Consider the following 23,824-nt stretch of genomic DNA (forward strand, 5'->3'; position numbering starts at 1 on the left):
TTCCAAATTGAGAAAGGAGTACATCAAGGCTGTATATTGTCACCCTTCTTATTTAACTTATATTCAGAGTACATCATGTGAAATGCTGGGCTGCATGAAGCACAAGCTGGATCAAGACTGCTGGGAGACATATCAATAACCTCAGACATGCAGATGACACCACCCTTATGGCAAAAAGTGAAAAAGAACTAAAGAGCCTCTTGATGAAAGTGAAAGAGGAGAGTGAAAAAGTTGGCTTAAAACCCAACGTTCAGAAGAGTAAGATCATGGCATCCAGTCCCATCACTTCATGGCAAATAGATGGGGAAAGAGTGGAAACAGTGAAGGACTATTTTTTTTTGGCTCCAAATTCACTGCAGATGGTGACTGAAGCCATGAAATTAAAAGATGCTTGCTTCTTGGGAGAAAAGCTATGACCAACCTAGGCAACATATTAAAAAGCAGAGATATTACTTTGCTGACAAAGGTCCATCTAGTCAAAGCTATGGTTTTCCCAGTAGTCATGTATGGATGTGAAGAGTTGGACTATAAAGAAAGCCGAGAGCCAAAGAATTGATGCTTTTGAACTGTGGCGTTGGAGAAAACTCTTGAGAGTCCCTTGGACTGCAAGGAGATCAAACTGGTCAATCCTAAAGGATATCAGTCCTGAATATTCACTGGAAGGACTGATGCTAAAGCTGAAACTCCAATACTTTGGTCACCTGATTCGAAGAACTGACTCACTGGAAAAGACCCTGATGCTGGGAAAGATTGAAGGCAGGAGGAGAAGGGGATGACAGAGGATAGATGGTTGGATGGCATCACTGACTCAATGGACATGAGTTTGAGCAAGCTCCGGGAGGTGGTGATGAACAGGGAAGCCTGGTGTGCTGCAGTCCATGGGATCGCTAAGAGTTGGACATGACTGAGCAACTGAACTGCACTGAACTGAGTATCCACTGTGCTGACCCAGGTGACAGGACGGCTCTGCAAGGGGGGCCCTTTTTCCTGGCTGTTTATTTCATCCTGAGGTTCCTTTTTTTAACCAAACCTTTTTCTGATTATAACATGCTGCTGCTGCTGCTGCTAAGTCACTTCAGTCATGTCCGACTCTGTGCGACCCCATAGACGGCAGCCAACCAGGCTCTCCCATCCCTGGGATTCTCCAGGCAAGAACACTGGAGTGGGTTGCCATTTCCTTCTCCAAAGCATGAAAGTGAAAAGTGAAAGTCAAGTTGCTCAGTCGTGTCTGACTCTTTGCGACCCCATGGACTGCAGCCTACCAGGCTCCTCCGTCCATGGGATTTTCCAGGCAAGAGTACTGGAGTGGGGTGCCATGGACTTCTCCAGATTATAACATAATACATGCTAATTATAGAAAAGTGCAAAGATGATTTATCCCCCGCCATCACCACTTAAAGATAATTATCACTGGCATTTTGGTGTCCTGCTTTTCTTCTGTGTATAATATGTAATAGAATAAAGAACCTGCTGCATATCTAATTTGTATTGGCTTTTTTCACCCATAGCATTCTATTACAAGCATTTTCCTATATCATAAACTCACAAACATGTTGAATGGTTACTTGATACACTGTTATAAGAACTTTCTAAACTAGTCTCCTATTGGTCATTGGTTGTTTGTAAATTTGCTTCTGTAATAATGCTACAGTGGACATCCTTGTATAAAGTACTTTGTTGTTGTTGAATTGCACAGTTGGAGTTGCTAAGCCAAGTCTGACTTTACTACATTCCAAATCATCGCTGTGAATGGAATTACTGAGTCGAAAGATAAGAAATAAAAGGCTCCCAGTTTTGCCAGATTCCTCCCCCACCCCCATCGCACAAGCTGCAGGAGATGGCTGTCCTCACCGTTTCTGCCTCAGCACTGGGGATTTCATTTTAAACAACTGCTCTAACTTTGTAGCTCAGAAAAATCCTCACATCTTGTAGCCATTTCAACTCCTGTTCCCCTTATTGGACTTGAGCCGTTTTTCTAAACATTTACTTGCCATTTGTAACTTCAACTTCGGTTTTAAGTGCTGTTGCCAAGGTTCAATCCCTGGGTCGGGAAGATGCCCTGGAGAAGGGAATGGCTACCCACTCCAGTATTCTTGCCTGGAGAATCCCACGGACAGAGGAGCCTGGCGGGCTATAGTCCATGGGGTTGCAAAGAGTCGGACACAACTGAGAGGCTGAGCACATGCGCACCAGGGTGCTATGCTGAGCTTTTTAACCCAGAGAACATAAATGGGTAGTGGGATTTGCCTAATGCACCAAGATGCCTTGGCCCAGGACCAGTTAGGCTGCTGGCAATGGACACAGATTCCCTGGGCAAACACTCAGCTACTCTCATCCTGACCCCCAGTCAGCACTCTGAGCTGAGGCTTTCAGGAGAAAAAATTAACTGGAATACAGTTCTGTTAAACTATTGTTGGCTTCAGGTTAAAGGTTCTCCCTCGTGCAGTACAGAAATAAATCCCAGACATGCTGGACTCCTGTCCCACCCAAGAGAGTCTGGCTGGCAGGGAAACCAGGCCTGGGGGGTGGAAAATTTTCTACTCAGGGTTTCGTTCTTCATGACTATGAATTAATTTTTATTCACTCTTTCAATTTCCCCAGAATCCCTTCCACACATGAACACATTTCATTCCATGGCACCCGGTGCTGACTGACTGGGCCTGAAGGAGAAGCAGCTTCTTAACTTCTCTTTGTAATGGGCTCAGTGGAGGTCTGCCAAGGGGATTACACACACACACATACACACACCCCCCACACCCCTATTTACAAGACCCAAGGATAGTTCTTAGAAGGGAGCTCTGCGCTCTGCAAAGGCTGCAAAGGACCAGGAGTGAGCTCCTGGAGAAGGGATGCAGGGAGGTTATGGATGGGAGACAAGAGGAAGGGAGAATCACTTCTCACCCCTCAGCCTCCCTTCCATGGGTGGCAGGGTGCCAGGCTGTGGGTGCTGAGGGCACTACCCAGCTGTCAGGAGCAAACCTCAGCGCCCTTCTCCCAGTGTTCCTTTGCTGTCCACGCCATCAGGACATGGTGTGACTGCGCCTTCTCCCCTCCTCCTGTGGATTGTGTATATGTGCACGGTTGTACGTGTGTGGGTGTGTGATTGTGTGTGGGCTTCCCTGGTGGCTCACACAGTAAAGAATCTGCCTGCCATGCAGGAGACCCAGGTTCAATCCCTGGGTCAGGAAGATCCCCTAGAGATGGGCATGGAAACCCACCTCAGTATTCTTGCCTGGAGAATTCCATGGACAGAGGAGCCTGGAGGGCTACAGTCCATGGGGTCGCAAAGAGTCCAACATGACTGCGTGACTAACACAAAATGACTCGTGGGTTTGTGTTGTGTGTGTGGATGTCATTGTATGTATGTGTGTGGTTGTATATGCAATTGTGTATAGTGTGATGGTGTGCATGTATGTGATTGTGTGTGTGTGTGTGTGTGTGTGTAGAGCGGCATGAGAAGTGTCCCCTCCCCTCCCTTTCCCAAAGCAGGGCTCTGCCTGTGTGATCAGCATCCCTTACAGTCACACCTGGTTACCGCTCTGCCTCTTCCTCACCTGCTTCTGTCTCTTCACAGCCATCTGGAGTGAGCTGGCTGCTGTGGGAACAGGGGGACTCCTTCCTCCCCTGACCCCCACCGGCCTCACAGAGGCACTGCAGCAGCACAGCCCCAGGGACTCCCTGGCTGGTTCCAGAGAGGGGAGACTGGGCAGCCGGGATATTGCCAGCCAGTCACACGGGTCCTGCCCCAGAGCAGTCCTGAGGCTCAGAAGCTTTGGGAACTGGCAGCCTGGGGGATGGAGGGGTTTGCGTCCTGATGTTCCTCCATCCCAGAACATCAGCCATGGTTTGCAAGCTGTCATTAAGGGCACACGGGGCTCCCTGACCCTGCCATCACACATCATCTGGCACTCCGGGTCCCTTGGGGTGCTGACATGATGCAGGAAGGAGCCAGCAGCTGAGTTCCGGAAAAAAGCCATGGAGAACTGGTCTCCTGTGGGCGTGTTGGCCACCCAGCCTCAGCCTCCCAGCCCCTGCCTCCTCCGACTCCTGAAGCTTTGTCAGATGAATGGCTCAGCCCTTTTCCTTCCTCCCTCTTCCTTTTCCTTGGTTTCATATCACCTCCCAGACGTGATACGTACTCTTCATAGGCAGGGGTTTACTTTTCATCCTTTGCACCTCTCAGTTCCAAGGACGATGCTTGGCACAAAGCACCAATGTACTGCTTCATCGGCCTGATGCTGTGTCGTGATTTGTCTATCTGTGTCAGCCTATATTTGTGTGAATTTCTCTGTGATGTTATTTAAGGGATTTAATTTCTATGTCAACGAGTCTATTTCTGTGAGTTAAGTATTTTTGTGTGAGTGTGTGTGCGTGTGTGTGTGTAAAAGTGTGCTCTGTCATTTAAGATGTTCATCTGAGAAGCACTTACTCCTTCATTCACTTACTCAACAAGTATTTCTTGAGTGCCTTCTGCTCTCCGGGCACTTGGCATGCTTCAGTGAATGAAACTGATTCCTGACCTCACAGAGCTGACATTCTAGTGGGGAGAGATAGACAATGAATGAGAGACATATGCAAATGATGAAACATGTTTGAAGGGAAAATAAAAACAGAGCAGGATGAGGGAGAAAGGGATGGGGTACGTGGGAATTTTCAGGGGAAGGCGTTGTTGACAAGGGGATATTTGAGCAAAGCCTGGAAGAGGTGAAGGAGTGAGCTGTACAGATCCACACAAGAAGCATTTCAGGCAGAAGAACAGACAGTGCAAAGGCCCTGTGGCAGGAATGTCCCTGGTGTGTTTCCAAGGCAGCAGGGAAGCCTGTGTGGCTGAAGGGGAATGTGCAGTAGGAGAGGGGATGAGATGAAGTCAGGAGGGCAGCAGGGATCGGCCAATGTGAGGACTTTGGCTTTTTATTTTTGGGTGTATATTTGTGGGCTTCCCTAGTGGCTCAGACAGTAAAGAATCCGCCTGCATTGCAGGAGACCCAGATTCAATCCCTGGGTCAGGAAGATCCCCTGAAAAAAGGAATGGCAACCCATTTCAGTATTCTTGCTTGGAGAATCCAATGGACAGAGGAACCTGGCAGGTTACAATCCATAGGGTTGCAAAGAGTCAGACACTACTGAGTGACTAACACTAACACACTATTTTGATGGAGAGTGGTAAGTGGGAATATTTCTGGGGTGTGTAAGTGCATGCACTTCTGAACAAAAGAGAGCATGGGTGTTTGTGTGTGTGTGTGTGTGTGTGAGTGGCTGGCTCTCAGATTGGGCTCAGAGGACCATGACCTTACACCTCACTCTGTATTCTGTCCCTTGAGGCTATTCCTTTAGAAAGCAGGTACTGGGAGCACAACTCTGCCCATGCACTCGCCTAAGTCCCACTGGGAACCTTTTCCCTGCCAACAACACCAGAGCTGTGGTAAATGCAGTAAAATTAGACACGCAGTCCGGGCTGGGAGCTCTGGGGACCCACTGATGCTCCTGCCTCATACTCACTTAGTCTTGATCTCCAAGTCCTCGTGGCTAGAGTGGCACATCTCACTGAAGCGAGACACGAAGAAATCGTAGCTCCGATGGTAGGACGGGGTGTCCTCCTCAATGTTGGCGAACTTCACAAACTGTGTGTGGGAGGGGAGAGGGAGAAATGACAGGAAGGTGACCAGCCATGCTCCCCACCTTTGGGCTCTGGCACTTGGTGTCCCCAAACCCTTTGCCATAGGAAAGCCACAGGATAACACATCTCGGGAAACACACACACCCCTGGATCCAGCTCTAGTCTGCTTCCCAGAGCACACTGTGAGATTTGAGAACCAGATTCTGGAGATCTGAGTGCCAAATTCTGCTCCCCTTTCTTGTCTACATGAGACAGGAATCCCTGGCCCTTCCCTGCTAGGTGAGCAGGGAATGGAAGAGAAAAGGGGAGCTCCGTCACTTAAACTCCTGTTCCCATTAACGTCCAGAGCTGCCCGAAACACACAGGCTGAGAGGCTTTGTGGAGCAAAGCTGCAACTGAGCAAAAGCCAATCCTAAAGCTTATAGAGCACCACTCTAGAAGACATTCTGGGAAACCAGGGCAAATCTGAACTTTGATTAGAAACCGTAACTACATTTTATTATGAAAATTTTGAGTGCGTGTTGAAGGTGTGCCATTTCAGTTCATTAAATCTTGCTCAGCATTCTCAGCTGCTAGATCCCTTCTGCCATCGCCGTGCTGTGAATTTGCAGTTCTAAATAGGGACTTGATTTCTACTGAGCCCCGGAGAGAAGCGAGAGTCACAGACTGAGTGGAGTTAAATTACCCAAAATGAAATATAATTCTTACAGCTTATTTTGCTAAGTACCACAAACAACTCTAAACAGATTTGATTTAGACTATATTCTCCATTATTCTGCCTTGTACTATTATTCAATTTTTACAAACCTTTGTTGGTTCAAAAAGGACATACTGTTATTACTAAAATTATCTAGTTAGTACATTCTCACAATATTCAGTATCGTCAACCTGTTTTCCCCATTTAAATACTTAAAAGTTGTTAATAACTTTTTTGGGGATGAAAATTAGCAACACACAAGCATTCTTAATTATTATGGTGTTTTGTTCTTGCAATAATAAATACGCATTTATTTTCTGCTGACTCAAATATCTCAACATGCAAAGCAAATAAGGAAATCTTTCCTTCAAAGATACATCTAAAATGTATATATGTATTTGGAAGTGATTATTCTGCTATTAGCAATAAATCCAAATGACATTGCTTGATTTATTGATGTGGTAATGCAGAAGAAGTGTAGTGGTAATCCATGTGATCACAAGATCATCGATTCAACATAAGTTTGGGAGTTCCAGAAACAACGATAAAGCTGCTGTTTGGCTAAGTGATCTTCCTAAACCCTGCAGGCTAGAACACAAAGTCAGGCTGATACAGAGTGAGGGAAAGTCGCTCAGTTATGTCTGACTTTTTGTGACTGTATGGTCCACGGCATTCTCCAGGCCAGAATACTGGAGTGGGTAGCCAATTCCTTCTCCAGGGGATCTTCCCAACCCAGGGATGCAACCCAGGTCTCCGACATTGTGGGCAGATTCTTTACCAGCTGAGCTACCAGGGAAGCACAAGAATACTGGAGTGGGTAGCCTATCCCTTCTCTAGTGGATCTTCCTGACCCAGGAATTGAACCGGGTCCTGGTGGCTCAGAGGGTAAACTGTCTGCCTGTAATGCGGGAGACCTGGGTTCAGTCCCTGGGTTGAGAAGATCCCCTAGAGAAGGAAATGGCAACCCACTCCAGTATTCTTGCCTGGAGAATCCTATGGACGGAGGAGTCTGGTAGGCTACAGTCCATGGAGTCGCAAAGAGTCGGACACGACTGAGCCACTTTACTTTCTTTCTTTCTCCTGCATTGCAGGCAGATTCTTTGCCAGCTGAGCTACCAGAGTTGATACAGAGGTTGGAGCTAAATACGAGTGCATCGCTGCTCTTAACCACCATGGAGATGGTCCCAGGCTTCACTCCCCAAATCAGAAGCCTGGCTTGGTCCATCAAGTGAGAGGAGGCATGCAGCTATGTGGTTCTAATTACAGATCTGCCTCTAACTGGTAGGAGGACCTCTGAGTGAGACATTTGTCTCCTCTTATGTCTTGGTCTTTCCATGTGAGGAATAAGCAGTCCAGTCTTCATTTATTATGGTTCTTTCTTTTACTGATCCTCCATCTACTTCAAATATGATAAGGCAGTTTAAGATAAGACTGTGTATGCAAGAGTGTGTGCCTTTGAAAATAATTAAGACTGAAGAAGAAAAGAGGCCAGTAATAAAGAAGGAGAAATTGTTAAAGGAAGACTAGGTCCCTGAGACTTCCCTGGTGGTCCAGTGGTTAAGAATTCGGCTTCCAGTGCAGGGGACACTGGTTTGCTCCCTGGTTGGGGAACTAAGATCCCACATGCCCTGGAGCAACTAGCCCACCTGCAAGCAACCACTGAGCCTGTGCACTTCAGAGCCCGAGCTCCGCAACAGGAAAACCCTGAGCAGCGCAATGAAGACCCAGCACAGCCAAAATTTAAAAAAATAATAATAACTTAAAAAAAAAAGACCTGGTCCTAAATATATATTGATTGTGTAGATCCAAATATATATCAGGAGAATGAATAACCAGACTTCATGGTCACTGGTGTGGGAGTCGGTGCGCTAATAGCAATGATGTTTAGAACATACATGTATCAGGTACTACCCTAAGCATTTTATATGCATCAGCTATTTCATTTCGTAAAATGACTCTAATTTAGAGAGAGATTATTATTCTCACTTTGAAGACAAAGAGACCGAGACCCACAAATGTTACATAACTGCCCAGGGTCCTGCAGGAAAAACCCGGGTATCAACACAGAGGCCTCACTGCAGGTCTCTCCAGCAGAGCTCTGCCCAGAAAACCTCCAGCTTTGCTCTTGATCCTGGCTTCCTCTAGTGCCTCAGACCAAATGACCCAGGAGTGTTGCTTTGGGGATGGGGGCAGCTGTCAGGGGGAACGGGCAGAGAATGAAGACACCGCTGGAGAGGACCTTGTGTAAACCAAGTCACTTCAGTCGTGTCCAACTCTGCGACCCCATGGGCTGTAGTACACCAGGCTCCTCTGTCCACAGGGATTCTCCAGGCAAGAATACTGGAGCGGGTTGTCACTACCTTCTCCAGGGGATCCTCCCAACCCAGGTATCAGGCTCCCATTTCTTGTGTCTCCTGCGTTGGCAGCCAGGTTCTTCACCACTAGCACCACCTGGGAAGCCCAGGTGGGGGACCTTTGTTGTTCAGTTGCTCAGTCGTGTCTGACTCTCTGCGACCCTGTGGACTGCAGCACGCCAGGCTTCCCTGTCCTTCACTATGTCCTGGAGTTTGCTCAAACTCATGTCCACTGAGTCGGTGATGCCATCCAACATTCTCATCTGCTGTCGTCCCCTTCTCCTCATGCTCTCAATCTTTCCCAGCATCAGGGTCTTTTCTAATGAGTCGGTTCTTTGCATCAGGTGGCCAAAGTATTGGAGCCTCAGCTTCAGCATCAGTCCTCTCAATGAATATTCAGGGTTGATTTCCTTTAGGATAGACTGGTTGGATCTCCTTACAGTCCAAGGGACTCTCAAGAATCTTCTCCAGCATCACAGTTCAAAAGCATCAATTCTTTGGTGCTCAGCTTTCTTTATGGTCCAACTCTCACATCCGTACATGACTACTGGGAAAACTTTGACTATATGGACCTTTGTTGACAAAGTGATGTCTCTGCTCTTTAATACACTGTCTAGGTTTGTCATAGCTTTTCTTCCAAGGAGCAAGTGTCTCTGCCTCTGAGGCCCAGAACTTCCCAGGAGGCTATAGCCTCCCAGCTCAGGCTGATTATTCCATTGCCTCAGTCTCTAAGATTCTTGCTCTGTTACAAGATCTGGGGACGAGACTGTACTTGATGCCATCCACAGGGTGTGAGCCCCATTTATTATATTTTGAGTGGCATGAGGGCTAATAAAACAGCCACTTTTTGGTACCAGGATCTCTGAGCATCCTTGGGAACCTTTGGTTTGGTAGCCTGATAGGAGGAGCTTCCCTTACCTGAGTCTGAAAGTTGGACAACAGAGATAACGTGGTCAGGGAATGCTGGCCTGAGTATCCCCATGGGTACTGCTCCAAGAGAGCCCACCTTAAGCTGCTCCTGAGTCCTCCAGGGCTGATGAGAGGAGGCCAAAATGGAAACTTTGGTAATCGTGGTTCACCGGGCCCCTGTACTTGTGTGACCCACTAATGTTTTTAAATGCCTGAAACAGCCGAAACTTCCTGTCTACTTCACGCTGATCACCGCTAGTTCATACCTTAAGAATGGCTTACATTAAAATGCTACTTATCTAATGCATAAGATTGTGAAATAATAATGTAGGGTTTTTTGTTTTATTTTTTAAAGACATTGTCATGATGAGGAAGGTCTCCATAGCAACAAACTGGAGACTGTGAAGATGTGACACTTTAAAGGCCATGGGCACTGCTAGAGCCACCCTTTCATGATCAAAGTTTCAGCTCTTCATACACAACAAAGGGTGCTATGCTTGCAGGAGTTGCTCACCCACCCTCTGGCACAGGCAGGAAAGAGCCACAGTTGAATGAAAACTGAGAGTTACTAAGGGGTTGGGTCAATAGAGAGAAAGCAAACTCCAAATATTGACATTGCAAAACCAGCCCTCCCTGGGACTGTAAAATGGAAGCTGAGCTAGCTGCTGGTTGGCCTTACTTTGGCGCTAGCCAAGTCTCTCCAAGCACAAGCCAGTCTCCTCTCTTCTGTAGTTGGCTATTCTGAGCCACACAATTTCCTGCTGTCAACAACAGAACCATGGTTTAAAATACTGGGTATAGAGAAACCCCAACTCTTTGGTGGATCTAGGACTGCAGGCCTTTTCCTCTGTTCACCTTCATAAGAAGAAAGTTGTTCTGCTGCACTAAGATGAACCCTAGTTGGAAAAGATCGCATAAACCTCACTTTCCTTTTTTTAAATTAGAGGCTAATTACTTTACAATATTGTGATGGTTTCAGCCATACGTCAATATGAACTGGCCATAGGTATATATATGTCCCATCCCTCTTGAACCCCCTACCAATCTCCCCCTGCATCCCACCCCTCTAGGTTGTCAGAGAGCACCAGCTTTGGGTTCCCTGCGTCATATAGCGAACTCCCACTGGCTATCTATTTTACACATGGTGATGCGTATGTTTCAGTGCTATTTTCTCAAATCATCCCACACTCTTCTCCCACTGTGTCCAAAAGTCTGTTCTTTATGTCTGTGTTTCCTTTGCTGCCCTGTGAGTAGGATCATCAGTACTATCTTTCTAGATTCCATATATATATATATACATATTAATATATAATATTTGTCTTTCTCTTTCTGACTTCCTTCACTCTGTAGAATAGGCTCCAGGTTCATCCCCCTCATTAGAACTGACTCAAATGCATTCCTTTTTATAGCTGAGTAATATTCCACTGTGTATATGTACCACAACTTCCTTATCCGTTCATCTGTCAATGGACATCTAGGTTGCTTCCATGTCCTAGCTATTGCAAATGGTGCTTCATTGAACATTGAGGTAGATGGGTCTTTTTCAATTATGGTTTCCTCAGGGTATATACCCAGTAGAACCACACAGTTTGATTTTAACATCCCCTATCCATTCTCCCATTTGCTTTTGTTTATAGCTAGTCCTGGGAGAAGTTTTCCTTAAAGCCAAAGGAACAGTCCTACTGTGAAATGTTGGTGCCCTGCAAATTGCCTGACTGCCGGCCAAGGTGAGTCCCTCCACCTAGGACACCCTCTCCTGTGTGCATGTGTGCTAAGTCACTGCATTCGTGTCTGACTCTTTGTGACCCTGTGGACTGTCCCACCAGGCTCCTCTGTTCATGGGATTCTTCAGGCAAGAATACTGGAGTGGGTAGCCATTTCCTTCTCCAGGGGATCTTCCCGACCCAGGGATTGAACTCATGTCTCTTACATCTCCTGAATTGGCAGGTAGGTTCTTTACCACTAACACCACTTGGGAAGCCCTAGGACACCCTCCCCTGTCTACCCATAGTACAGCTTTCCTCCTTCAAGATTCTTTGCAAAACTGACGGTGGTTTTAAAAACTCCTGGGAAAGCCCAGTGTTGCTGCCCAAAAAGGTGACCTCTCTGGTCCCAAGTTGCCCCATGTGCTAGCCAGCCTCCAAGGCCTACACTCGGGAAGTACAGACCCAGGGAAGCCCAGGCTGCTTCTGCTCTGAAACCCCCATCATTTGCTTGAGCTGACCCCTGTGACCTGAGCCGTTCCCCCAGCATCACAGTTCTGCCCCCACCTCCCTTCATGGAACCCACTTCTAGCCTGTTGGTTTTTAGCAGTGCTGATTTCTACCCTGGTGTGGGAGACAAGAGAATTTCTAGTCTATAGGTGACAGTTAAAACCACAAGAATTGATTACATTGTCCAGAGGGAGCACACAGAGAAGAGGATATAGCAGTAACCTTGGAGACCACAGACATTTCAGGACGACGTGGAAGAAAAGAATCACTGAAGGAAACTGTATTAGTTTCCTATTGCTGCCGTAATAATTTAGTGCTGTAATAAATACCACAATTTAGTGGCCTAATGCAACACAAATTTATTACTTTACAGTTCTGGAGGTCAGAAGTCTAAAATGGGGGCTTCCCTAGTGGTCCAGTGTTTAAGAATCCACCTTAACCCAGGTTAGATCCCTGCCAGGAAGATCCCACATGCCACAGGGCAACTACGCCAGTGTGCAATGACTACTGAGCCAGTGCGCCTTAGAGCCTGTGCTCTGCAACCAGGGGAGCCGACACAGTGAGAAGCCCGAGCACAGCAACTAGAGAGTAGGCCCCACTTGCCGCAACTAGAGAGAGCCTGCACGCAGCACTGAAGACCCAATACAGCCAAAAATAAAAATAAATTAAAAAAAAAAGTCTCAAATGGGTCTGCAGGGTTTCATTCCTTCTGGACGCTTCCAGGAGAGCATCTGTTTCCTTGACTTTCCTGGCTTCCAGAAGCCACCCACATTCTTTGGCTCATAGTCCCCTTCCACCATCTTCATGGGCAGCAGAGGAGCATCTTCAAATTTCTTTCTCTCTATTCCTGATCTACTGTCTGACTCTGATCCTCCTGCCTCCCTCTTAGAAAGATGGGAGCACATGGAGAATCTCCTTATCACAAGATCCTTAACTTGATCAAACCTGCCAAGTCCCTTCTGTCATCTAAGGTACATTCGTGGGTGTCAGTGATTAGGATGTGGATACAGGTAGGGGACCATTATTCAGCCAACCATAGAAACTAAGAAAGATGGGCCAGGTGGGAAGAGCTGGGGTGACAGGGCCAGGAAGTCAAGGGAGTTTGAAGAAGGTGCAATCAACGGGGAGAAATGCCACCGGAGATAGAAACATCAGCTGGAAGTTGAGTGAAGAATGGGTTGTTTGCATGGTTTCCAGAGATTTCTAAGTGCAAAGACACACACACACACAAACTTTTACAACTGGGAGAGCTGGCTGTAACCACCCTAACTTGGGATGGCACTTCGCATCCATAAAAGTGGGCTCCCGGACACTCCTGCCTCTTTTAGATGCTCAGTGCCCAGCACTCTCCATGAAGCGTTATGCCCCAAAGTATTTAACTGCATCCAATCAAGCATTCAGACCAAATTCTAGTCTGTGGGAAGTATAGGAGACAAGAGAGCAAAAGGAAGAACACCACAAGGAGATAATCAGACAAATCCAGAATGTGGGACGTTCTACAAAGTGATGACCTGGCCAATACCATGAAAAATGAAGAGGGACGGGAGAGGGGTTGGGACAGGTTGAGAGACATAAGAGACACAGAAAACAAAATAAACACGTGATCTATACTGAATCCTGATCTGACAGACAGCAATACAAGACAATGTGGGGACTATAAGGGAAATTTTAATTTGAACCAAAGAATTTTTTAAAATCAGGGAATGATGGCAAGTTTTGTCAGGTGAGCTAAAGGTACTCTGTGGTTATGCAGAATGTGAATTGTTTCAGTTTTCTTTCCCGTGTTTGTTTTGTTTCTTTCATTTTATAATGGAAGAGACTTGAACTTATATTTAGACTAAGGGAAGGAATGAGAAAAAGGGGAAGAGTGGAGACATGGAGAGAAAAATAATGGATGTAGGGAGATTCCTGAGGAGAAGGGAGCCTTTGGGGAAGAAAAAGATGGATACAAGTTGAGGGACCCCCAGCAGATAGTTTTCTCAGTGAACAGAAGAAGGCAAGACCATCTCTGAGACTGAGGAAGCAGATTCAGTGGTGCTTGAGGAGACAACAGAAGGTCTCTAGTGACCACTGAGAAGATGAGAGAAGGCGGTGGTCAAAGAATGGATAAGGAGCTGCCCTGAAAGCCAAGTCAAAATTTAAAGCATGCTTCTGTAGATGCCCCAATCCTCACATCAGGTGGTTTTCTGAGGGCGGTTCTCTGAGTGGGGCATTTGGGTGCAGAAGGCAGAGCATGGCTGCAGCAGGTGGACAGGAGCCTGGTTCCTGCTGGGTCTGGCGGGGAGGCCAAGAAAGGGAGCCTCAGAAGGAGCTGACCCTCGGTAGAGGGAAGGGAAGGCGTCTGAGAGGTGAGGTCTTGAAGCAGGGAGGGTGGTATCTTAGTGGCTCAGATGGTAAAGAATCTGCCTGCGATGCAGGAGACCCGGGTTCAATCCCTGAGTTGGGAAGATACCCTGGAGAAGGGAATGGCAACCCACTCTAGTCTTCTTGCCTGGAGAATTCCATGGACAGAGAAGCCTGGTGGGCTACAGTCCATGGGGTTGCAAAGAGTCGGACATGACTGAGCGACTTTCACATTCACAGAGCCTCCAGGCAAGTCACAGCCCCTCTGCTTTACCGGAAAGAGAGACTCCCCCGCCCCCCACCGCAACCGGCTCCCACATCACCCCGACATGCTTCAAGAGCTTCCCTCCCCTCCCAAGGGACTCGCTTCTGTGCTGCCTCTGAGTGTGCTTGCCTTCAGGCTGGGGTGCAGTGTGAACACAAAGGGCTGTATGCCACAATCTGAGATGAAAGCACAATTTTTAAAAATTTGGGTAAAATTCACAAAACAAAAAGTGAACCCTTTTAAAGTGCAAAATTCAGTAGCACTCAATACATTCACAATGTTTTGCAACTAAAGCAGAACCCCAAAGGAAACCCACATCCTGGTCATCAATCAGTCACTTTCTATTCCTGTCCCCCCACCCACCCCAGCCCCCGGCAAACACTAATCTGCTTTCTGTCTCTATGGAGTCACCTATTCTGGTATCTCATTGAAATGGAAATACAATATGTGACCTTCTGGTTGTGTCCACCCTCTGGCTACTATGAACTGTGCTGCCAGAAACATTGGTAATCAAGTATTTGTTTGAGTGTCTGTTTTCTGTTCTCTTTGGTACATATCTAGGGAGAAATGCTGAGTCAGATGGTAATCCTATATGTTTAACTTTTGGAGGAACCACTAAACTGTTTTCCACAGGGTCTACACTGTTTTACAGCTCGGCCAGCAAGGTACAAGGGTTCCGATTTCTACATATCCTCACCAACACGGCTTTTTATAGGATTTTAAAAATATATAAACAACCTAGTGGGTGTGAAGAAGTATCTCTCTATGATTTCTGACTTGCATTTCTGTCATAATTAGTGATGCTGAGCATCAGTTCATGTGCTTTCTGGACATTTGTATATCTTCTTTGGAGAAATGTCTATTCAAGTCCTTTGCCCAATTTTTAATTGGGTTTTCTTTTTGTTGTTGAGTTGTAAGAGTTTTTCATATATTCTGGTTACTGAGCCCTTATTGTATATGAGAATCACAAACATTTTCTCTCATTCTGTAGTTGTCTTTTGTTCTGTAGTGTCCTTTGATGCACAAAAGTTTTTAATTTTGAAGAAGTCAAATTCATTTATTTTTTCTTTTGTTGCTTTTGTTTTTACTATCATATCTAAGAATCCATTGCAAAATTCAAGACCATAAAGATAGACCCATATATTTCTTCTAAGAGTTCTATAAGTTTAACTCTTATATTTAGGTCTTTGATCTATTTTGAGTTAATTTTTAAAAAAAAATTTTATTTGTTTATTTGGCTGCATTGGGTCTTAGTTGTGACCAGAGGGCATTTGGAATCTTCCCGGACCCAGGACTGAACCTACATCTCCTGCATTGCAAGGCGGACTCCCCACCACTGGGCCACCAGGGAAGTTCTTGAGTTAATTTTTATATATGCTGTGAGGTAGGGATGAAAGTACAAACTTTAAATCCATGATCCTTCATCAGTTCAGTTCAGTTCAGTTCAGTTCAGTCGCTCAGTCGTGTTTGACTCTTTGTGACCCAATGAATCACAGCACGTCAGGCCTCCCTGTCCATCACCAACTCCCGGAGTTCACTCAAACTCATGTTCATCGAGTCGGTGATGCCATCCAGCCATCTCATCCTCTGTCGTCCCCTTCTCCTCCTGCCCCCAATCCCTCCCAGCAACAGAGTCTTTTCCAATGAGTCAACTCTTTGCATGAGGTGGCCAAAGTATTGGAGTTTCAGCTTCAGCATCAGTCCTTCCAATGAACACCCAGGACTGATCTCCTTTAGAATGGACTGGTTGGATCTCCTTGCAGTCCAAGGGACTCTCAAGACCCGTGGCAGATTCATGTTGATGTATGGCAAAACCAATACAATATTGTAAAGTAATTAGCCTCTAATTAAAATAAATAAATTTAAATTAAAAAAAATACAAAAAAAAAAAGAGTCTTCTCCAACACCACAGTTCAAAAGCATCAATTCTTTGGCGCTCAGCTTTCTTCACAGTCCAACTTTCACATCCATACATGACTACTGGAAAAACCATAGCCTTGACTAGATGGACCTTTGTGATCCTTCATAGTATTTTGTTATTTATACGAGGTTCATATATTAGATCGTTTATGTAAATAACCTCGGCATTTTCATATTTAATATTTTCAGTTTATCCTTAGAGTGACCTCAAAAGTCAGGGCACATGATCAGTGCACTGTTCCCAGAACTTACATTTGGACCCACCAGGCAATAAGGCAGGTGCACAGAAGTAAATCTCTAAGCAAATAGTTGAGCTTAGTTGGCTCCATCATCTCCTGTCACCTGTCCCTCAACATCACCTCAAGTTCAGATATTCTCATTAAAGACTTAAAGGTATCAAATAAACTTAAAAAACTATACTGCGTATGATATGCAGGAATAGTATTAGCAAAATCAGATTTTTTTTGGTGACTAATGTCAGCACAGCTTCAACCCTTGGGGTAGTCAAGCACAGGCTGGATAAATATCCATTAAGAAAGAAGGAAGAAACAGAGAAGTCTCAGGCTTGGAAAGCTGGAAAGAGCATCTTTCTGCTAGCAAAGGCTGCCTCTGAAGCTGAACTCTGAACCTCCTGCAATTATCTGACTTACTTATAATCATCTGTCCTTATATAATCTCCACTGTCTGCAGTACACTAATCATTAGTCAACTGCTCTCTTGCTAATGCAGTGATTCACTGTGATGAGGAATCGAGGAATTTGCAGGACCTGGAATTTTCAAGGCTGTTGCTAATAAAATGCCTACCAGGGGCCAGGATGTGCTTCAGGGAACTCTGGGGCTGGCAGCCACCTGCTTCTATATCTCCCCCTGGGGAGATGCCCTGTGGACGCATCGATGACTGGTTTATCTTCCATTTAGATGTTCTTTTCCAGACTATAGTTATCTTAAACAGGGCAAGTGAAACGGTATCTGAAGCTGTTGCCAGGGTAACGTGACAAAAGACTTTACCCTTGCTGCTGTATATGTAATTTGTCAAAGGCAGCTGGTTCACAGAGAGAGGAAAGAGGGGAATAGGTGATTAGTTTTGGTCTTTGAAAGAAGAGTTGAAAGACTATCTTCTGGTTAAATCAATTTTAGAAGAGGAAAGCAGTTGTGACCTGTGCAATAAAAACTCAGAAAAGTCAGGTTGGGAAGGCTAAGACCACAAACCTTAAACTTTCCTTTTTTTTCCTGGTGATATCTGTAAAATAGTTGCATGTTAGGGCTTTCAACACCAAGCTGCTTGAAGGCTTAGAGCTGAAAGTATTCCCTGAAGGGAGAGGAACTGAGAGAGAGAGCAAGAAGTTGAAGAAAGCAACTGGGATATTCAAGGAGGACAGATGCTTAGGAAGTTGGGAGCTCTTTTTGGTTGTTGTTTTAAACTTTTAATTTTGTATCAGGGTATAGCTGATTAACAGTGTTTCAGGTGAACAGCAAAGGGACTCAGCCATACGTATACCTGTATCCATTCTCTCCCAAATTCCCCTCCCATCCAGGCTGCCACATAACATCAAGCAGAGTTCCACATGCCATATAGTAGGTCCTTCTTGGTTACCTATTTTAAACACAGCAGTGTGTACATGCCCATTCCAAACTCTCAAACTATCCCTTCAAAGTTAGGAATTCTTGACACAACTGATAGTTCTTCTCTCCACACGCCAGAAGCAGATAGCAGCCACTTGTTTAGGGATAAGTTATGTTACAAAGCTTGGACTGAGTTCAATCCGCTCATGGTATCAGTGAAAAGCCAGGCTCATGAAAGATAACCTTCTCGAGGTTACCCAGCTAGGAAAGGGCAGAACTAAGCCAGAAGCCCTGCTTCCTGCTTCCCCGTGATCTTTCCACTTATCTGATGCCTCTGTCCTGTGAACATCAATTTATTTTATCTTTGAAAGAAGCACAACCTGGACAGCTTTCAAAGTATGCCCTGTACAGTCAGGGGCCAAGCTTCGAGGGCGCTGGCCACCGCCTGCTCTCAAAGGAATACCCCTCCTTTCTACTTTAATATCTATTGGGGCCCCACCTATAATTATTTAAGGGAAAAATCATTTTTAAAAATCAGAAAACAAATAGGAATGGATCATAACAAAGCTGACCCAGAAGTTCTGCCCCGCTCTCCCCACCATGCCCACTCTCCAGGGCCCCTCGGACCTCCTTACCGAGTTGGTGCCGAGGATCTGCAGATTGGGTTTCTCCGACTCAAGCAGCTTGGCCACCATCTTGAGGAAACTCTCCACGAAGAGGTTGATGCTCTGGCAGTGACAGGCCATGAGCAGTTGGTCCAGCGCCTCCATGGCGATGCACACGTATCTGGGGAAAGCAGCACCACCGCCATTGCTCAGCCTCATGCTGAGTACTCAGTACTCATCACAAAGTACTCAGCCTCGTCACTCAATCACCCGCACCACATGTCTGGGACAACCTCGATGGCAGTGCAGTGACCACCTGGGCAGCATCCAGCTAATAGAGCTCTTCCCAGGTTGCCATGTCTGGACGGCTGTTCCATCAAGCGCCCACTCCAGCCCAGCACTGAGAAGCAGAATGAAGCAGAGCTGCAAGGGAGCCTAGAGATGGATTCATCAAGCCCCTTATTTTACACACAAAGAATATGAGAGACAAGGCATACCATTTCACGAGGAAATTTGAGCAGAAAGAAAAGCAAGCAAGCCCTAATAACCTCCATCCTTTATTTACAATTCTACTTTCAGAAGCAGCAAAAAAGAGGACTGAACCTTCTGCTACCTGCCAGCCCTTTAACCACTTGATAACAACAATCTATTTTACCATGTTCTTCTCTTCTCTGTGCTAAAAATACCCAGTCCTGGGAATTCCCTGGCAGTCCAGGGGTTAGGACTCTGCACTTTCACTTCTCAGGGCCTAGGTTCAATCTCTGGTCAGGGAACTAAGATTCCCACAAGCAGCATGGCATGACCAAAAAAAAAATAATAATAATAATTAAATTACATTGAAAAAGTAAAAATACCCAATCCTTTCCAGGCTAGCCTTTGTAGGACAACCCCTAATTGTTATCTTCTTCAATGCCTCTCTTAAATCCCAAGAAAAATGCCACAAATCAAATTCCTATTGAGAATGAGGGATGCATGCCTAAACTCAAACCCAGCATTTATTCCATGATAGTGACATAACGAGCATACGGTCAGGTAAGGCACGTCAGGAAAGATACATCCCCCACTTACAAAGCATTTGCATTCTAAAGAAAGCAAGGCAGACATACACAGAAAAAGGTTATTTTTAACTTCTAATAAGGGAGCCTCAGCAAAACTAACCTGGTTAAAAATGTTATAGTTTTCATTAAGGACTTAGGTGTCTGGGGCAGAAGGCTAGATGTCTCCCCTGGAAACTATTTTTGCCCTTCTCACTGGTTATTTAGAAGTGTATCTGAACTGCGGCTGCTCACTGGGAACATTTCCCAGCCTCTCCTGCTGCTAGGTGAGGCCACATGACTTAAACATTGCCCTTATAATGAGGGGGAGTGATGCAAGCAGTGTCGAGCATCACTTGCTTGAAAAACAGGCTTGCCCTGTCCTCTGAGTCCTCTCTTCTCTCTTCCTGCTGGTTGTGAAGTGGGAGCAACTGGATGGCAAGAGGTGAAAGCCCCAGATGACCTTGTGGAGCACAGCCCACTGGCCCAGACTGGATTATTGCTTGAGAGAGAGAAAAAAATACTTCTTTACTGCTGGTTGTTTTTCAGTCGCTCTGTCGTGTCCGATTCTTTGCAATCCCATGGACTGCAGCACGCCAGGCATCTCTGTCCTTCACCATCTCCTGGAGCTTGCTCATACTCATGTCCATTGAGTTGATGATGCCTTCCAACCATCTCATCTTCTGTCACCCCCTTCTCCTCCTGCCCTTAATCTTTCCTAGCATCAGGGTCTTTTCTGAGTCAGCTGTTCGCATCAGGTGGCCAAAGTATTGGGGCTTCAGCTTCAGCATCAGTCCTTCCAATGAATATTCAGGGTTGATTTCTTCTACTGCTGGAGCCAGTATATTTAAGTCTCTTTATATCTAAATAACACAAGTATCTGATAATCAGATTTAGGAGTGCTTTAGAAACCTGAGGGCACAAATAAAAGCGAATCCTGAGCAATCCAAAGCAACTCACAGGCAAGAGAAGTAAGGGCTGAACCTGACCCCATCCTGCAGGAGGGGGAGTCACTTGAGACTCCATGGATGAGGAGCGTGGCTCACGTGCCTATTACAGGGCGGTGATCCCTCTACCCACAGAGCCAAACCACATGGAACAGAAAAGTACTTCCTGATATAAACAAAATGCAGGCCAGACAGGGAGAGTGGACAACTCCAAACCTACCGGGGTGCTGAGGAGTCAGGCTGAGGCCTGTAAGTTAAAGCAAGTAGGAAAAGGCCTCTCTTCAAGAAGCTGCCCAGCGTCAAGTTTATAGGCCGTGTGTATAATAGGGAACGAATTAAAAGATTTATTCTGAGGCCCTCCCTGGCAGCCCAGTGGTTAAGACTCCAGAGTTCACTGCAGGGGGCGCAGGCTCAATCCCTGGTGGGAGAACTAAGATCCTACCCATGCCAAAATAAACACATAAGTAAAAGTTGAAAAGAGCTTAAGATACTAGTATCTTAAGTTATTAAAATCTTAAGATCTTGCAGACCCAAGCCTGGCACACGCTGGGTCCACTGTGTAGGTCATGAAGCAGGCTGACTCTTGCAGGGTTGAGGCAGCAGCCTGGGGTGGGGCCCTTCCAAAGAGCTGGCAGGGAAACATGGACACATTCTGGCAGTGAAACACGGCAGCTGGGAAATGGGAGCAGGCAGCAGCATGGAATTCTCTTCTTCTATGAATCATCCCAGAACATGCCAGGTGACACAGTGGTAAAGAATCCGCCTGCCAATGCAGGAGATGCAAGAGGTGCAGGTTCAATTCCTGGGTTGGGAGGATTCCCTGGAGTAGGAAATGGCAACCCACTCCAGTATTCTTGCTTAAAAATTCCAGAAGAGCCTGGCGGGCTATGGTCCATGGGAGTCACAAAGAGTCAGACATAACATGAATCATCCCAGCGTCCTTCAATATGAAGGGTTTCGCCATTATTTTACAGAGTTTAAATGAGTGAAAGGAAGGGATGGGGTGGGGTTTGGCAAGAGAAGAAACTAGAAGGCCTCCCAAACCCCAAAGCTTAGATTGCTGCTTTTCCTTTTCCTGTAAAAAATTCCCAGAAAATCCTGATAAGGAAGACGGTCCTTTGCTAGCCAGGAAAAAGAAAAAAAAAAAATTGTCTAATTACCAGGAGTGGAAATTTTGATGGAAAGTGAAAATTATGGTAGAAGTGAAACTGAAAAGTAAATGAAGTTTAAGGCCCCTTCTTTTTCTTGAAGATTTTTGTTTTCTTTTGACGTGGATCATTTTTGAAGTCTTTATTGAATTTGTTACAATATTGCTTCTGTTTCATGTTTTGGCTTTTTGGCCAAGAGGTATGTGGGATCTTAGCTCCCCGACCAGGGGTTAAACTTGAACTCTTTGCTTTGGAAGACAGAGCCTTAATCACTGGACCACTAGGGAAGTTCTAAAGCCTTGTTATTTGAATATGTACATGCTGTGTGCTAAGTCACTTCAGTTGTGTCTGACTCTGTGTGACCCCATGGATTGTAGCCCACCAGGCTCCTCTGTCCATGGAATTCTCCAGGCAAGAATATTGGAGCAGGTTGCCATTTCTTTCTCCAGGGGTCTTCCCAACCCAGGGATTGAACCAGAGAAGTTCTCCTGGGTCTCCTGCATTGGCAGGCAGGTTCTTCACCACTAGCACCACCTGGGAAGCCCAGGTGGGGGACCTCTGTTGTTCAGTTGCTCAGTCGTGTCTGACTCTCTGCGACCCCGTGGACTGCAGCACGCCAGGCTTCCCTGTCCTTCACTATGTCCTGGAGTTTGCTCAAACTCATGTCCACTGAGTCGGTGATGCCATCCAACATTCTCATCCACTGTCGTCCCCTTCTCCTCATGCTCTCAATCTTTCCCAGCATCAGGGTCTTTTCTAATGAGTCGGTTCTTTGCATCAGGTGGCCAAAGTATTGGAGCCTCAGCTTCAGCATCAGTCCTCTCAATGAATATTCAGGGTTGATTTCCTTTAGGATAGACTGGTTGGATCTCCTTACAGTCCAAGGGACTCTCAAGAGTCTTCTCCAGCATCACAGTTCAAAAGCATCAATTCTTCGGTGCTCAGCTTTCTTTATGGTCCAACTCTCACATTCGTACATGACTACTGGGAAAACTTTGACTATATGGACCTTTGTTGGCAAAGTGATGTCTCTGCTCTTTAATACACTGTCTAGGTTTGTCATAGCTTTTCTTCCAAGGAGCAAGTGTCTCTGCCTCTGAGGCCCAGAACTTCCCAGGAGGCTATAGCCTCCCAGCTCAGGCTGATTATTCCATTGCCTCAGTCTCTAAGATTCTTGCTCTGTTACAAGATCTGGGGACGAGACTGTACTTGATGCCATCCACGGGGTGTGAGCCCCATTTATTATATTTTGAGTGGCATGAGGGCTAATAAAAGCGATTTAGCATGCAGGGATGGAAGGACTGTAATTGAGAACTTAAACTTTTCAAAGTATCTTAGAAGACTAGAAGTTAGTGGGATCTTGGAACCTCCTAGTCTAATGCTCACTGCTTTGGTCCTATCTGACAGTAACCTTCCTGGGTACATCCTATGCTTTAAATCCATATTCTCAAAGGGAGAGAGCACAGTCTTCTCAGGGTGATGTTCACTGAGCAGGACAGTCTTAGCAGAGATCTAATCTGAACTTGGGATCCTGAAAGGGGTCTGAGAAATGGACCTGACTGGGTTGTTGGAGCAGGGTGGGGAAGGTCGAAGGTGGTGAAGACTAATCTACTGCAGGGGCCTAGGGGCGAAGGCAAGAACAGGGCACAGACCACAGCAGCAGGGCATGACCAAGGGTCTTGGATCCACTAGTAGGGCTTCCCAGCAGAAATCAAGGAATCTGGGATGGACTGGAGTTCATGGGCAGTAACCGAGGTCAGGAGTGGCCAGTTAGTAGGTTACAACAACAGGAACTCAGGGTCATGGGCCAACCAAAGCAGAAGGTGAGTTATAACAACTGAGAAAAAGACGCAGGGGGCCTGGTGCTTGGGGAGAGGCAGGAAATTCCTTGAATTGAGTTCTAGAATAGGCAGCTGCTTCTGCTTCTCTGGTGGCTGGGATGGCAAAGAATCTGCCTGCAATGCAGGAGCCCCAGGTTCACTCCCTGGGGGAGGATCCCTGGGAGCAGAAAATGGCAACCCACTCCAGTATTCTTTCCTGGAGAATTCCATGGAAAAGGAGCCTGGTGGGCTACAGTCCATGGGGTTGAAAAGAGTCGGATACAACTGAGCTACTAACACTCTCACACTTGCTGCTTGAACACCTCTTTTCAGCAAGGAGTGGCCTTAGGACTCTCTGGGAAAGGAGGAGCCAGCATGCAAGGTCTGGG

The 23,824-nt window shown here is 46.1% G+C and overlaps 1 protein-coding gene across 3 annotated transcripts in view; it reads right to left on the reverse strand.

The window, feature by feature from the left end:
• The window catches only part of EFR3B (EFR3 homolog B), a 97,637-nt gene that overhangs the window by 27,379 nt on the left and 46,434 nt on the right, over positions 1 to 23,824 (reverse strand). For all 3 annotated transcript variants that reach the window (XM_024999503.2, XM_024999502.2, XM_002691505.6), the window contains exons 4-5: positions 18,517 to 18,667; positions 5,500 to 5,621 (exon numbers count right to left, since the gene is read on the reverse strand). In XM_024999503.2, coding sequence (XP_024855271.1) covers positions 5,500 to 5,621; positions 18,517 to 18,667 — 273 coding nt within the window. The remainder of the gene's footprint in view (positions 1 to 5,499; positions 5,622 to 18,516; positions 18,668 to 23,824) is intronic.

Source organism: Bos taurus, chromosome 11 (genome assembly GCF_002263795.3).
Source record: "Bos taurus isolate L1 Dominette 01449 registration number 42190680 breed Hereford chromosome 11, ARS-UCD2.0, whole genome shotgun sequence".
Classification (NCBI taxonomy): domain Eukaryota; kingdom Metazoa; phylum Chordata; class Mammalia; order Artiodactyla; family Bovidae; genus Bos; species Bos taurus.